Below are 14,753 nucleotides of genomic sequence, written 5' to 3'. Positions count from 1 at the left end.
TCAACTTTGTTGGTATAAATAAATAATGACATACAGAAGCCCAACAAGTAACTTTATACCAGCAATTCCATCACCTAAAAAAAGAAATAAAATCCCCACCTCCTCAAAGAGTGAGAAATATTTCCTCCTTCAGGTAAATTAATAAAGAAAAGTGTATAGTAATTAATCTTCTAAGGGCCAGATCGTCTTGAATGTCTACCGTAGAGGAAGCTGTCTTCACAAAACTGCTAGTCTCCTCTTGTTTTGAGGGGACAGTTAGGAGCTTTCTCCATCCCCAAAGCATTGGCACGCCAAATGCTACTCTTCCCCACACACATACACAAGCACACCCTAAACAAGTGGAAACAGAAGCAGATTATGATTCTGTGACACAATCTCCTTCCCCAGTGCCTCCTAGGGTAGCACAACAGTGCAGTGCCCCGTATGTGGCAAAGCCATGACTGACCTAAAGAAATTTTTTCCAAATATAATCTGTCTAATGTTCAGTGCTGTTTATTTTATTGTACAAATAAATTGTCACCTGTTTGCTTTTTTAAAAAAAATGCTTCCCATATACACATCTACCAATCAAAAGTCTGTTCTGAACTCTATCAATGTGGCTGTGCAGCCAGATCAAATATCTTTCAGCTATTTCCTGGGAAACTAATGACATGCAGAAATCCAGTGTGCACAGTAGAAGGGAAAAAAACATCCTGTAGCATTTTCACTTCTTTCAATGCTTGGTAATTTATTAAAACTGTTACCAAATTATCAATATTTTAAAATACTGTGGAATACAATGACTACGCAATGTGTTTGAGTTATAGTCCCTTCCTTCATTTGTGACCCAGTAGGACTAAAGGAACTATCCTCTTGTCACTCGTTGTGTATATTCTAATATCTAAAGTGATCATTAATGAAAAGGGAGGCTGTTTGTTTTTGTTTTTCTGTTGCATTTGTTAGAATTTGTCTCTGCCTTTTTACATCCATTGCAATGATAATAGACAAGGTCAGGGTCCTTATCTGGGCCCCTTCTCTCACCTGTGCACAGCCTGACCACTGCAGAATCTTCTAATACTGATAATAGTAAATCCTCACATCTTTATTTTAGCATATTTGGCTCTATATATATGACCCTGTCAAGTGTCCTTGTAGTGTCTGTGTTAGTATAAATCAAGTCAGTGACATTAAATATTTAAAGATGATATGATTGAACATCAAAAGCTTTCTCTGTCTTTATAGGAAGTTTTCTTGTACACAGCGAGAAAGTTTTCTTGTACACAGAGTTCTTTTTTAATAGTATTCATACTTTTTAATAGTCTTAGCAGTTATGCAAATCAGTTTCTGGAGAGTATCTAACACATGCTTGCAGTTTTTCACGTAGTCATAGATTATTTCCAGCTGTATAAAAAAATACCTGGATATGCCCTTCTAGCATATGTCATCATAGTATAATTTTTATAATGACATACAGAAGCATGATTTAAATTTTATTTTGCTCAGTCAGTATGGCAGTGCTTTGCAGTACTATTAAGGATCTGAGTGGAGCCTAACAATGGAGGGTTGGCAGCATTTGGTAAACATTGTCTAAAGCAAGTGGTTCACATTCATTAGTCTCCTGAAGATGTATTTTAAAAGTCATGAAACTAATTGTTCTTAGAGCTAAATTATTGCACTCACTGAAAAGTATGTCGCTGTTCAGCAAGCAATAATCCAAACAGAGTAAGTTAACTTCTGCGTTTCACAACAATCGTTTATGAAGATATATTACTTCTGTATGTTGCCAAATCAAGTTCACTTGAAATGGTGACCATGATTTAATCTGTTTAAACTGAAGGCAGAATTCTACACAAGAAGTTGGAGAGAGATCCATGAAAGAGCTGGCTGAAAGCAGTGTGTGGGAGGGGAGCACAGAAGAGGAGAATTAGTTTTTTACTTTTCCAAGATGACTTATTTAGTAAGAGGAAAGGAGCTTCATGAGCTCAGTTCATGCTCTGTATTTCAATATGGTGCTTAGAAATCCTAAAATAAGACCCCTGTGCATACTGATGTTACTGTGGTATTTCTTCGCTCCCTTTCCCTTAGAATGTGAGTACACTTCTCCCCTAATGGCAGCCTACCGGGATTTCTACTGCAGTGATATTCCAGTGAAAGAAGCTTCCCTAAAGCCCATACATCTCTTCACTCACTTATTTTTGCAGTTTCTACCTGTCTGCCAGTCTTCATCTGTTTTCTTTAAGTACTTATTCTCTTAGCTCTCTCAAGACTGCCCTTTGTGCAAGTTTATCTGACTATTCTTTGCATTTTTTTCATTACATGCATATTGATTTATATAGTAAGATTCATTTCACCCCAAAGAGGTGATTTATAACTGCTGTGAAATAGGATATAATGTCCTGCCTATAAATAGAGAAATTCTGGTTCCTTATAAGAAAAAATAAATAAAACTGTGGCCCAAGTCCCTGAAATTCCTCTAGTATTTGTAGTACATAACCCATGCAGTTGTTTTGCACAACATAAATTACCTTGTTTGAAATTCATCAGCATGTCTTTTTCTTTATTAATGACTGTGTCTCAGTTTCTCACTAGGATATATAGCAGTTGGAAAGAGGAATCAATCAATATATCTATTATCATACAGATGATTACAATATTATGTAGGCACTGAACCACATGAAGTAACTCTTCTACATGACTGTTTTAAAAGTGTTAAAAGGTCTAAAAATATTTCACATCTGCCTTCAACTCATGAATTCGGTATCAACCCTGAAGTTTCATGTTTAGTTCATTCTATTGTGCATGCGTTTTGTATATGATATAGTCATCTATCAGAGGAACCTAATAGTGCTGTGTGATCTCACATATCAACTGCAATACTTAGGCCCAATGGTGTGAGTTAAGGATGGCGTTTCTATCTTACAACTGACTTGCAATTATTTTAAAATCGCTGAGCCAGATTCACTGCTACACTTTGGTTGCAAAGTGGAAGTCCAGCTACACAAGCAGTCATAAATCCAGGTGAACTGGAAACACAAAGCAGCCAGAGCATACCAGTGAATCTGGACCAGTAAACATTGGGTTATGTGTTGAGTGGTTAGTATAATTTACATTTTATATTTTGTGAAACTATTGTGTAATTTAAAAAATAATCTGCATAATCCGTGTAAATCGACTCTACGATACAGCCAGGTTTTGTAGTGGCTTTTACATCACTGTCACATGACTTGGGCATTCTTGTCTAGGTTCCAAAGCAGCAGGCAGGGCTAATGGTCAGAGTGGGAATCAGGCCTACTGGTTAGAATAGGAGTTGGTAGCCAAGAATCGGAGCCCAGGCTCAGAGCTGGAGTCAGAGGCCAGGTGCCAGAGGCAAGGGTCACAGCCAGAATCATAGGCCAGGAATTGGAGCTGTTGGGACAGAGCTGAGTTACCTGGAGTGAGGCAAGGCTGGGGCCAATGCAGAAGCAGGGCTGGGAGCAAGGCTACAGGCAGGCACAGGAGCTGTCATAGCTGTGTGCGAATGCTTTGAGCAGCCACTGAATTGCTGCTGCTGCTGGACTTACGAGCTGATCTGCTAGTGCTGATTCTTCCAACCAAACAGGTGGCATAGCCCATCAGGCAGCCTACTACAGGCCAGCTGCACTTACCTGGAGATTGGCTCTGCTGTGGGCCCTGGTTAATGATAATCACCAGCATAGTGCATGCTGCAATGCGTCACACTACAACGTGTGACAATAGGTAATTCCAGATGACCAATGGAGTAAAAAGTGTGGCTAAAATATCTTACGTACTGAAAGTCTTTCTTCCCTTTGCTGTGTGGAGCACTCAGCACATAACCCTACATATAATTCATATTAAGAACAAAAACAAAAAAACCTTGAACTTGCAGGTCACTTTTGCTGTATTACAAATTGTGAGAATAATCTACACAAAGACAGGTTTCAGAGTAGCAGCCGTGTTAGTCTGTATTCGCTAAAAAAAAAGGAGTACCCGTGGCACCTTAGAGACTAACAAATTTATTAGAGCATAAGCTTTCGTGAGCTACAGCTCAAAAGTATATTTCTGCATTTTAGAACCAAATGTCATCAGACAAGTGCAAAAAAAAATTAAAAACATGAAATATTTTGATTTTGGTACTCCTTAAAATAACTAAATTAACAAAAGAACCAAAGAAACTATTTTCTTGGGCTAAGAGCTTTTATATTGTATTATGTTGCTGTCAATTCACTGTTCTCTTGAATATGCTGTGTTTATCATCAAAAACAGTAACAAAAGAAGAATATGTAGTCTTATTGATACTATAAACATACTTATTGAGGTTTATTCTCCTGTTAATTATGTTTTTAATCTTGAAAGAGCCTCATCAAATGGGGCCAAATTCTTGTCTTGGATGTTCATACACAGGGCCAAATCCAGGGATCCAGCACCAAGACTGAGTTATCCAGAGACAAAATCTGATATTCTAGCCTTGTTGTAGTCATTGGAAAGTCTCCTGTTCACTGCCATGGGGCTAGGATTCCATCTCATAACTTTAAGTAATAATTCCCTAGACTGCAAAGTAGCTCCATGGAGGGTACTTCAGACCAATTGCTGAAGTAGCTCCCTTTGGTCCCTGTGCACCTCTGCCACAGTAGGGTCCCCTCCAGTCCTACCCTATCTTTCATGCCTCCTGCACTCTGCACCATATGGAACTCTGCAGAGGTGAGCTCCATGCTGCCGAGAGGATGCATATTTCTAGTGTGTGACCCACTCTCCCTCTCTTTAAAACACACCACACTACAATGGTACCTCTGTAGCTATGTAGGTGAGATTGGATTTTTTTAGTATTTCTATTGGAATTGACAGAAGCTGTGAACATGCATCTGAGAAAAGAATTGGGTCCATTATGTGTTTTCTTCCATAACACAAATCACATTCTTAAGAAACTATAGATCATTACATTGTAAAATTATTCTTGGCATTATACTTTAAAGTCTCAGGACATAGACAGATTTTTCCTGGATTTTGAAAGAGGTTCATCAGAGAAGTTTAAACCTCCCCACATATTTAAACCAGGCATATTTACATTGTACACAGAATAGAATTTCATTTTAGTGGGATATTTCTTCTAGCAAAGGTTTGAAAATTCAAAATAGTACAGTCCTTTGAAACATCTATATGCTGTAGGCCTTTTTAATCTTTCATCTTTTGTAAGTATCAAATTTCATTAGAAAAATAAGCTATAGGCATTGTGAACTGTGCAGCAAAAGAGAAAAATGTAGCCCAGCCTCTAGTATAGTGCTTTGCATCTAAATATCCTAAACAGTAGAGAGATTTTAAATACAGTTTGTTTTATTAAATCATTTTCATAGAATCATAGAAGATTAGGCTTGGAAGAGACCTCAGGAGGTCATCTAGTCCAATCCCCTGCTCATAGCAGCACCAACCCCAAATAAATCATCCCAGCCAGGGCTTTGTCAAGGTGGGCCTTAAAAACCTCTAAGTATGGAGATTCCACCACCTCCCTAGGTAACCCATTCCAGTGCTTCACCACCCTCCTAGTGAAATATTTTTTCCTAATATCCAACCTAGAGCTCCCCCACTGCAACTTGAGACCATTGCTCCTTGTTCTGTCATCTGCCAACACTGAGAACAGCCTAGCTCAGGAGTGGGCAAACTTTTTGCCCTAAGGGCCTCTTCGGGATTGTGAAACTGTATGGAGGATAGCAGCCTTCAACTACCTGAAGGGGGGTTCCAAAGAGGATGGAGCTATGCTGTTCTCAGTGGTGGCAGATGACAGAACAAGAAGCAATGATCTCAAATTGTAGTGGGGGAGGTCTAGGTTAGATATTAGGAAACACTGTGTCACTAGGAGGGTGGTGAAGCATTGGAATGGGCTTATCTAGGGAGGTGGTGGAATCTCCATCCCTAGAGGTTTTTAAGGCCCAACTTGACAAAGCCTTGGCTGGGATGATTTAGTTGGTGTTGGTCCTGCTTTGAGCAGGGTATTGGACTAGATGACGACCTGAGGTCCCTTCTAACCCTAATATTCTATGATTCCATGATTCTAAAGGTTTTATAGTACTCTGTCCACTATGAATGGTTATGATGTGAAAAGATTGGTTTAATTGATTTTTTTTAGTAAACTCATGTTATGTATTTTGAGATACTGTGATTGTTTCGAGTTGTTGAATTCAAGCAAAAACCTTATTCCTGTTAAGAACTCTAGACTCTATCCAGGCAATATATTATACTGAGAAATCAGAATGAAAGCAGAGAGAATAATTCAAAATGGTTATTTCCTATCAGTTTAGAATATAATAAGTGTAGCAGCTGTTCTTATTCTTAATATACTCTTGAAAAAATTGCATAGTTTAATGAAAAATGTCTCTATTCATAAAACTTAAAATACTCACACATGTAAAAAGTCATAATGTTTTGGCAAATAGTACTTTGTAAGGAATGTGCATGAAACATACCTGCTCCATAACTAGAATTCAATATAAAGTGTACTCAAATATGTTGGAAAAGCAAACTGAAAACAAACCAAAAGCAGTATGGCCAGATTGTGAATACCTTACATTGATGAGGCATTTACTCTCAGAAGTAGTTCTACTGAAGTTAATGGGACTACGTGTGTGAATAATTGCTCACCAATAAGAGTAAAGGATTCACAATCTAGCCTCAAGAGACAATATATATTTCTAGACAATATATATCTTGGGAAAACACACACACTCCTAAGCTAAATGATATATTTTTCCTTTTTCTTCAGGTGTAATTCATGGATCATCATTTGTTCTTGACATAAATGATTTTCTCCTTAAAACAAGTTTCAAAGAAAGAAGCAGAGCTCTGATAGGCCCCTTCTGTTGTTCTGTCAATGTGGAAGCTAAGTGGTGTAAACACAGTGGTAATCCTGGTCCAGAGCACTCCATTCCAAAAATATATATTGACTTCAGAGGAGGGCTGATACAGGTCTGTATATGTTTTTGATGTATAAGTTTTTGATGCTGTGAAGGCCAGGACTATAACAGAGTTCAAAAAAGAACTAGATAAATTCATGGAGGATAGGTCCATCAGTGGCTATTAACCAGGATGGACAGGGATGGTGTCTCTAGCCTCTGTTCGCCAGAAGCTAGGAATTGGCGACAGGGGATGGATCACTTGGTGATTTATCTGTTTTGTTCATTCCCTCTGGGGCACCTGGCATTGGCCACTGTTGGAAAACAGAATGCTGGGCTAGATGGACCTTTGGTCTGACCCAGTATGGCCTTTTTTATGGTTCTGATATATAACCGAATTTGCCTTGAATTCTGATTCTCTGTCTAAACTGCATAGAAAACTTATAAAGCTTTGCATCATGAGACAATTCACCGCATTTGACATTTTTTACATTTTAAAAGACGTGTGTTTATGTGAAACTACTGATTAAACAAAACTGCATAGATTATTGACAAGAACTGTTCAGGCCATTTTACTGTAGTGTAGCTGTATGTGTGTGTTCCCTTAAAAGTACTGCATCAGGTTACTAATACTTAACATTTGGGGGCCTGTTCTGTGTTCTGTGTGCATGCATATATGTATGTGTGCGTAATGCCTTGGGGCAGCTCTAACAAATGCACTTCAATTTTTTAAAACATACAAAAAATTCTCAGGGGAGTAATTGATAATTGTTGTTTGTGGCAATTAACACTCAGTTTTACATGCTCTCCGCCACTTCAGTTAAACGTGCCCATAACTTGAAAACAGTCCAAGAAACAGAGGAGTTTTTGAAATGAAGAATTCTGATTCTGTATAACATAAGCAAGAGGGTTGTAATATAGTTAGGAAAAGATACACACACATTTACAGTAAGATTTACAAGCACTAAATGTTAAAATAAATAAATAAATAAACTCCAGCACATAAACTGTTCAATAAATACTTATAAACAAAATGTTTGCAGAAATCTGGATCAGTTTGTAAATGTTGGCAAAATGAAAAAGGACTATATTTACAATTAATCATTCACAACAAATAATTTGACAAGCTCTAAATATGACCTCATGTATCACCATCATTAATGTGTATTACAGTAGTACCTAAACGTCCCAAATTATATTGGTGTCTCTTTGTGCTAGATTCTGTATCACATATAGAGAGTCCCTGCCCTGAAGATCTTTCAATCTAAATAGACAAGACAGATAAAGAGTGGGAGAAAGGAATTGTTTATCCCCACTTCACAGATGAAGAATTTAGGCACAGTGAGATTATCAGTGCAGCCTTGGGCAAATCACTTAATTTGGGGCAGAGCCTAGAATTAAACTATGTCTTTTGTGTCCCAGTCCAGTGCCTTAACCACAAGACCATCCTTCCTACCCACCATGGTGAGGCAAAAAAGTCTGTTGTCAGCTTTGACTCTAAGGCACTCTCTTCCTCTTTGCAGTATGAGTATTAAATGTTACTACTGAATCCTCCAGACCATTCCGTCAGGTGTGTCTGTTTTTAGTCTTTGTTTTCCTCTCCTGTACACTTACAATTCATAGTTGTAGGTTACTTCCAATTCAGGACCATTTGCCTTTCTACTTCCATACTTTCTCCCACAATTTACGTGTGGCTGCAGAGGAAGGGAAAATGTGTTTTTCAGACAGCTTTACTGCAAGTCTTTTTAGGTCTCCTCGGGCTTCCTGCTTCTGTACTCATAGTGAAAAGATCTTTTGTCTCTGTTCCTTCCACCCACCAACTGCAGACTTTTGACCTACCATCTGGTGGTTTCATCCTGTGATGAAATCAATAGATAAGGTTGCTTCTGTTTTTTTCTCTCTCTCTCTCTCTCTGGATACACTTCTGCACTCAGAATCCTGAATCATTGGTGGTCACCACATTGTGTCAGACAAATACTTGAGATACTGCATTCTAGATAGCCTACTAGTTTTTGGTGTCTTGATATTCCACTGGGTCCAACACTGGAATTCCAAGGACCAGGGCTCAATTAAATTTTGAGTGATGTGGCACGGATTAGACCAGCTATCTCTTTAAATTAGATGCAGAAGGGGTTCTGGGAATATGTCAGGGCAATTGTTGAAAAATTACTTTGTCATCAATTTGTCACTGGTTTGTCCAAGCCTGCAGGATTGCTGCAGACAGCAGTGTGAATGAAGAAATGCAGCACTGCTTGGCAAGGCGAAAGGGAATGGTTCTTTAATTTCTCTCTCAGCCAGGAAAGACTGATCCATTCGTTCCCCAGTGCACTTGCTGCCTGCCGAAAGCACCCAGATAGGATTAGACATATTAGTGTTCAAATACCTGGGATTACAAATCATTCACGGTTATATGATTCACCGTGCAGAGCCAGTTAACGTGCAACAAACATTGCAGAAATCTTTTCAACATTTTTTTAAACCTTGTCAATTCACTTTTTTTCACCTCTCTGCCTTTCTCTTGCCTTCTGCTGAAAAGGTTTATGTATCTTCAGAATTTTTTAAGTGTATTTTCCTCATTTTTTTTTCTACACACCTGAATGTTTTGATTAAGGATGACCTGAATTGGAACCTAGACATGCAACTCCATAAAATTTGGGAACATCTAACTGAGATCTCATCCAAATTCAAACTTTGCTCAAATCAACAGCAGTGTGTTCTGAAGATGGGCCCTCCCCCATAGAAGTGTGGATCTAGATCCTAATCTATCCTTTCCCCAAACTGAAAATTGTTGGGATTCAGGGTTATGGTATGTCTGTCTTTCTAAGGTACTGATACCACAGTATCTGAGCATCTCAACATTTGTATATTTAAAATAAATGTAAAGTATTTATCCTTATGAGTCCATTATAAAGAGAGTCCTGAGCTGCAAAGATTGGATTTAAATCTGAATCTCAATTACAACACATGGTAGCATGTACATTAAAAACAAACAAACAAAAAGCCCTACCAAAATAAAACATTGCACTACACACATAGAGTTTCCTCCCTGGGGAGAGGATGAGAGAAAGAGCAAGGAGATGGGAGGACAAGGATTTGGGTCTGGGGTTTTTACTATTATTTCACCACCTATTTTTGCTATACTGTATCTCTGCTTTCCCCATGTTCTCTCACTTTCACTAATCCTCCCTGTTTTCTTTAAACTTCTCTTCTTTCCTTTTCTCATGATGTCACTCCCACCTTCTTATTCTGTTTTTTTCCATTACTGTTCTGCCACACTGCTCTCTCTTTTGATGGTTTTATGGGTGAGAAGAGAACTGGATTACCTTCCAAAGAAACCAAATACCAGGAATAAGATACTCATAACTGTTATGTGGTTTCTTGCTCGGGCAACATATCCAGGTCTTTCTCTCCCAAGAAATATTGTGAAATTTACTTCATGCTGCTATTCTTTATCCTCTGTATTAGGTTTATTAGATCTTTTTTTAATCAGCACATATTCATGAATTGTAGGATAGTGAGGAACTACTGGGTCAATAACTGCATGATTCAGAACCTGCACCTCCGCAGGTCCAAAATAGCCTGAATCTGATTGTCTTCCAGACTTGCTGGAGAATTGTTGGAGGGTGAAGGGGATTTGAGTTTTAAAGTTGCCTGGTTTGCTGGCAGTGAGTTATACTGAAATTTACTGATGAACTTTTAGAGTATTATTTGTGATGTGTTTTTAAGATAGGTCAAGAATGGCTGCAGACTATGGAAAGGCATCTCTTGTGTGTTTGAATAAATCTAAATAAATAAAATAATTCAGATTTATCTAGTTATTAACTTCTGTTCACTGGCATCTCTTTAAGGCTGTTCTGCATTTTCAGTTTTTACCAATTTTCACCAATAAATTACCAGTTTTTGTAATTAAAGGAGTTCTGTTTTTACAGACTTACACCCATTTATCAATCCACTTAATATTTTTTCAGGTACTTATTTTTGTGAAACACTAACGCTTTACGTGATTGTTGAGTCCTGCAGCTCTAAGACTGAAGCAGTTCTGCAAAGTAAAACACAGAATACACACAGTGGAGGTTGGAAAATCAAACAACATTAATATCATGCTATGACTAGCTCACAAGGAAATGCTGCCCACCTATTTCTTTGCATCCGTTTATTGCGGCGCTCAATTTAAACAATCAGTCCCCCACAGATAAAGATAGATAAGATAAGAAAAAAGTAAACTTGGGGCAAAAATGCAAATCTATATCTGAATGCCAACAAGAAAATCAGTGCTTAGAAATTTTCAAGAAAAGTAAATACAGAAGTGAAGAGGATTCATTGTGTTGCAGTACTGCAGCATTGAAGTCAGTGCTTGCGCTGATTGAATAAAGGAGCATGTCAAAAGCAAGCAACACAAGAAGTTTAAGGAAGATAATGAGTTTTGGGATAAACAATCAATATCGGGCTCTTTCACCAGGGCTTTAATGAAGTAGAGGACACAGCACGATTGTGTCGATGAATTTGTGGGTGCTCTTTGTTTTGTCGGACAGCCGCTGTTAATTGCAGAGGGAAGTATTGGTGACTTTGTGCGACAATACTGTCCAGCAGCAAAAACCCTTCCTAATGTAGATAACCTCACTTGTAAGTATCTGAAAGAAAATGATGATGCTTTAGTATCTAAACTGATGGAACAAATTGATGGAAATGTGTCTAGTCTGATTTTTGATGAATCTCTTGATGTTTTGGACCATCCGATTCTTGGCCTTTTGTTTTCATATTGTTATTTCAAAGCGAATAAACCTGCATTGTTTTGTGCTGATATGACATTCATCCGCTCTGCTGACAGCTGTTTTGTTGAGGCAGCAATAACCGACGTGGTTGAAATGTACCAACTTCTTTGGAAAAATATGGCCACAACTAACACAGATGCTGATTCCTACATGACTAAGTTTGCATGGGAGATTAAACTCAATCAGAAACCAGAGCTGCTACGTATTGCCTGTCCTGCTCATCTGATTAACTTTGCACTGTCAGCTACTGTTACAGAAGAAATGAAACATGTGAAATCTTGCATCCTTGTATTTGGGGCTGTTTTCAAGCATGTGAACAAGTTGAAGGCTTTGTTTTACACCGTGCAAGACAAGTGCAGGGCCGACTGCCTCTGTTACCTACCCCTGTTGTGCCACATCGGTGGATGAGCTTATACTTTGCTGCCTGTCATGTAAATTATGTGTGGATTGTGCTAATGCATCTCCTAGATCACCTTGAGTTGTTTGGTTCTAAAGTAAAAACTCTGAAGAGATTGGCAAATAACCAAAATGACTGCTGATTCTGTGCACCACGGTAATGTTCATTACTGAAAACTTGGGATCACTGTGTGACACACAGAAAGCACTGGAGTTTTCTCCAGCAAATGCCAGCGCATTTGCCAATACAGACATTTACCAGATACTGACAACCAAAATCTCAGCTGAGTATAGCACAAAAGCTGCAGGAGAAACATACAGTGAGAAAACCCACCTGTTTCTGAATATCCTTCCAACTCCAGAACACGAGAAAATCAAAAAAGCATTCAAAACCTCAACACAATGCTCAGTAATGACCGTGGCCTGTAACCTGAAGCCCAAAGTGTTTGGTGTCGAAGATTCTTTTTGCAATGTCATCCAGGTGTTCACCCCTTCCTCAAAGTGAATTTTGCAGCAAACTACAACCGTTATGCCAGAATATTTCCACCATTTGCCACTAAAGATGAAATTTCGAATCTGAAAGGGGAATTTACCACTTACATGAACACACCTAATCCTGACAATGTGAAACTGGATGTGCTGGCTTTTTAGACCAGTCATCAAAATTCACTTCCCAACTTCAGCAAAATGGCACGGCAAACTTTAAGTGTACCCCCTGGATCCATTGATGCCGATTTCAAAGTTGGACTGCCTCCAAGACAGCAAGAGGCTCAACATGAATGAGGATACTTTGAAGAAAATTATGCAAGTATATGCTAACCAGGATTTCTGGAAAACCTACTGACTCTGAAAGACAAAAAATACCATTGTAGATAAAAAAAAAACCCCTTTAAATTATACTTCAGTAAAATGTGTATATTATAAAAGTTTTGTTTTTTCTTTTTTCCAGGTTTTTTTTTTTAATTTTTAACAATATTTCGTACCAGCTTTAATGTTTGGAAAATAAACACTGAAAAATTCCCAGAATTTTTTTTTTTACAAATAAAAACTGAAAAAGTGGAACACTAAATATATATAATGGGGGTTTCATCTTATTCTCTGCATTGTTCCTTCTTAATTTCCTTCTCTTGTCCACCAATTTTAAGTGTAATGAAAAAGTATAAATGAAAGGAAGAAAACCCATAAAAACAAAAACTAAAAGATCTACCATAGAAACTTATTGCCAAACATATATATCACTCAAAGACAATTTCAATGAACCAGACCTAATGTTCTCCAAAGAATTACATACCTAAGTGCCCCATTTTATAACACTGTGCTCTGAACAATTGAAATGTTAAAATTACTTTCCCCATAAGCTTATCCTAAAACCTGACTCAGGAGGACTACTGCCAGCACTAAGCAATATGCCCAACAGTAAGTGCAGAGCAGGCCTTTAGATTCTAAACACTTGAGCTCAGTGCCTGTCTATTTTATATATATGTGAGATGCATAGTATGCTCAGGGTACTAAATAAATAATAAAAATAAATGCATACCTTAGACTGGAGTAAAAGACAAATTTATCAAATGGCATACTAGAATCTTTTTGCCATGTAGCAAAATGGTTTGCAGGTTTGCAGAAAGTTACAGTATATGAAGCATATGCAGCAAAAAAATATGTTTTTATTTTTATTGATTTTATTTACTTATTTTATTAATTTGTTTAAAATAATTACATATTTTAAAGCAACATTTTTGTCATCTGTTTTTTTCTTTTTGTTATTTTTTTAATAAGGTCTTCTGGGGTCAAGAACATTTGAATTGTTTAGTTCTTCTCCACGAACTTCTGCAAGGGTACCTTATTGAACAAGGCAAGATGGAGACGCTGATCTCTGATCAAACATACCAGACTCGGTCTCCTATGGAAAGGAATCAGACCTCAAAAACTGAGCATACATCAGATGATCTGAGAACAGGCCTGTTCCAGTACATACAAGATGCAGGTAGGAAGAATATTATTATTATTTTAAATTACAAAGTAAGTACAATAGTAATCTTTTAAAGATCACTTGCCTATTACAAAAAGAAAAGGAGTACTTGTGGCACCTTAGAGACTAACAAATTTATTAGAGCATAAGCTTTCGTGAGCTACAGCTCACTTCATCGGATGCATTTGGTGGAAAAAACAGAGGAGAGATTTATATACACACACACAGAGAGAACATGAAACAATGGGTTTATCATACACACTGTAAGGAGATCACAGGTTTCAGAGTAGCAGCCGTGTTAGTCTGTATTCGCAAAAAGAAAAGGAGTACTTGTGGCACCTTAGAGACTAACAAATTTATTAGAGCATAAGCTTTCGTGAGCTACAGCTCACTTCATCGGATGCATTTGGTGGAAAAAACAGAGGAGAGATTTATATACACACACACAGAGAACATGGAACAATGGGTTTATCATACACACTGTAAGGAGAGTGATCACTTAAGATAAGCCATCACCAACAGCAGGGGGGGGAAGGAGGAAAACCTTTCATGGTGACAAGCAGGTAGGCTAATTCCAGCAGTTAACAAGAATATCAGAGGAACAGTGGGGGGTGGGGTGGGAGGGAGAAATACCATGGGGAAATAGTTTTACTTTGTGTAATGACTCATCCATTCCCAGTCTCTATTCAAGCCTAAGTTAATTGTATCCAGTTTGCAAATTAATTCCAATTCAGCAGTCTCTCGTTGGAGTCTGTT

At 37.9% G+C, this 14,753-nt stretch overlaps 1 protein-coding gene across 9 annotated transcripts in view; it reads left to right on the top strand.

Annotated features, from left to right (window-relative positions):
• The window catches only part of VPS13B (vacuolar protein sorting 13 homolog B), a 921,736-nt gene that overhangs the window by 776,837 nt on the left and 130,146 nt on the right, over nt 1-14,753 (top strand). For all 9 annotated transcript variants that reach the window (XM_038388370.2, XM_038388367.2, XM_038388371.2 and 6 more), the window contains exons 37-38: nt 6,731-6,933; nt 13,805-14,012. In XM_038388370.2, coding sequence (XP_038244298.1) covers nt 6,731-6,933; nt 13,805-14,012 — 411 coding nt within the window. The remainder of the gene's footprint in view (nt 1-6,730; nt 6,934-13,804; nt 14,013-14,753) is intronic.

This window comes from Dermochelys coriacea, chromosome 2, assembly GCF_009764565.3.
Source record: "Dermochelys coriacea isolate rDerCor1 chromosome 2, rDerCor1.pri.v4, whole genome shotgun sequence".
In the NCBI taxonomy this organism is placed as follows: Eukaryota; Metazoa; Chordata; order Testudines; family Dermochelyidae; genus Dermochelys; species Dermochelys coriacea.
Note: the sequence above shows the minus strand (reverse complement) of the source record. Positions and strands in the feature narration are given on the sequence as shown.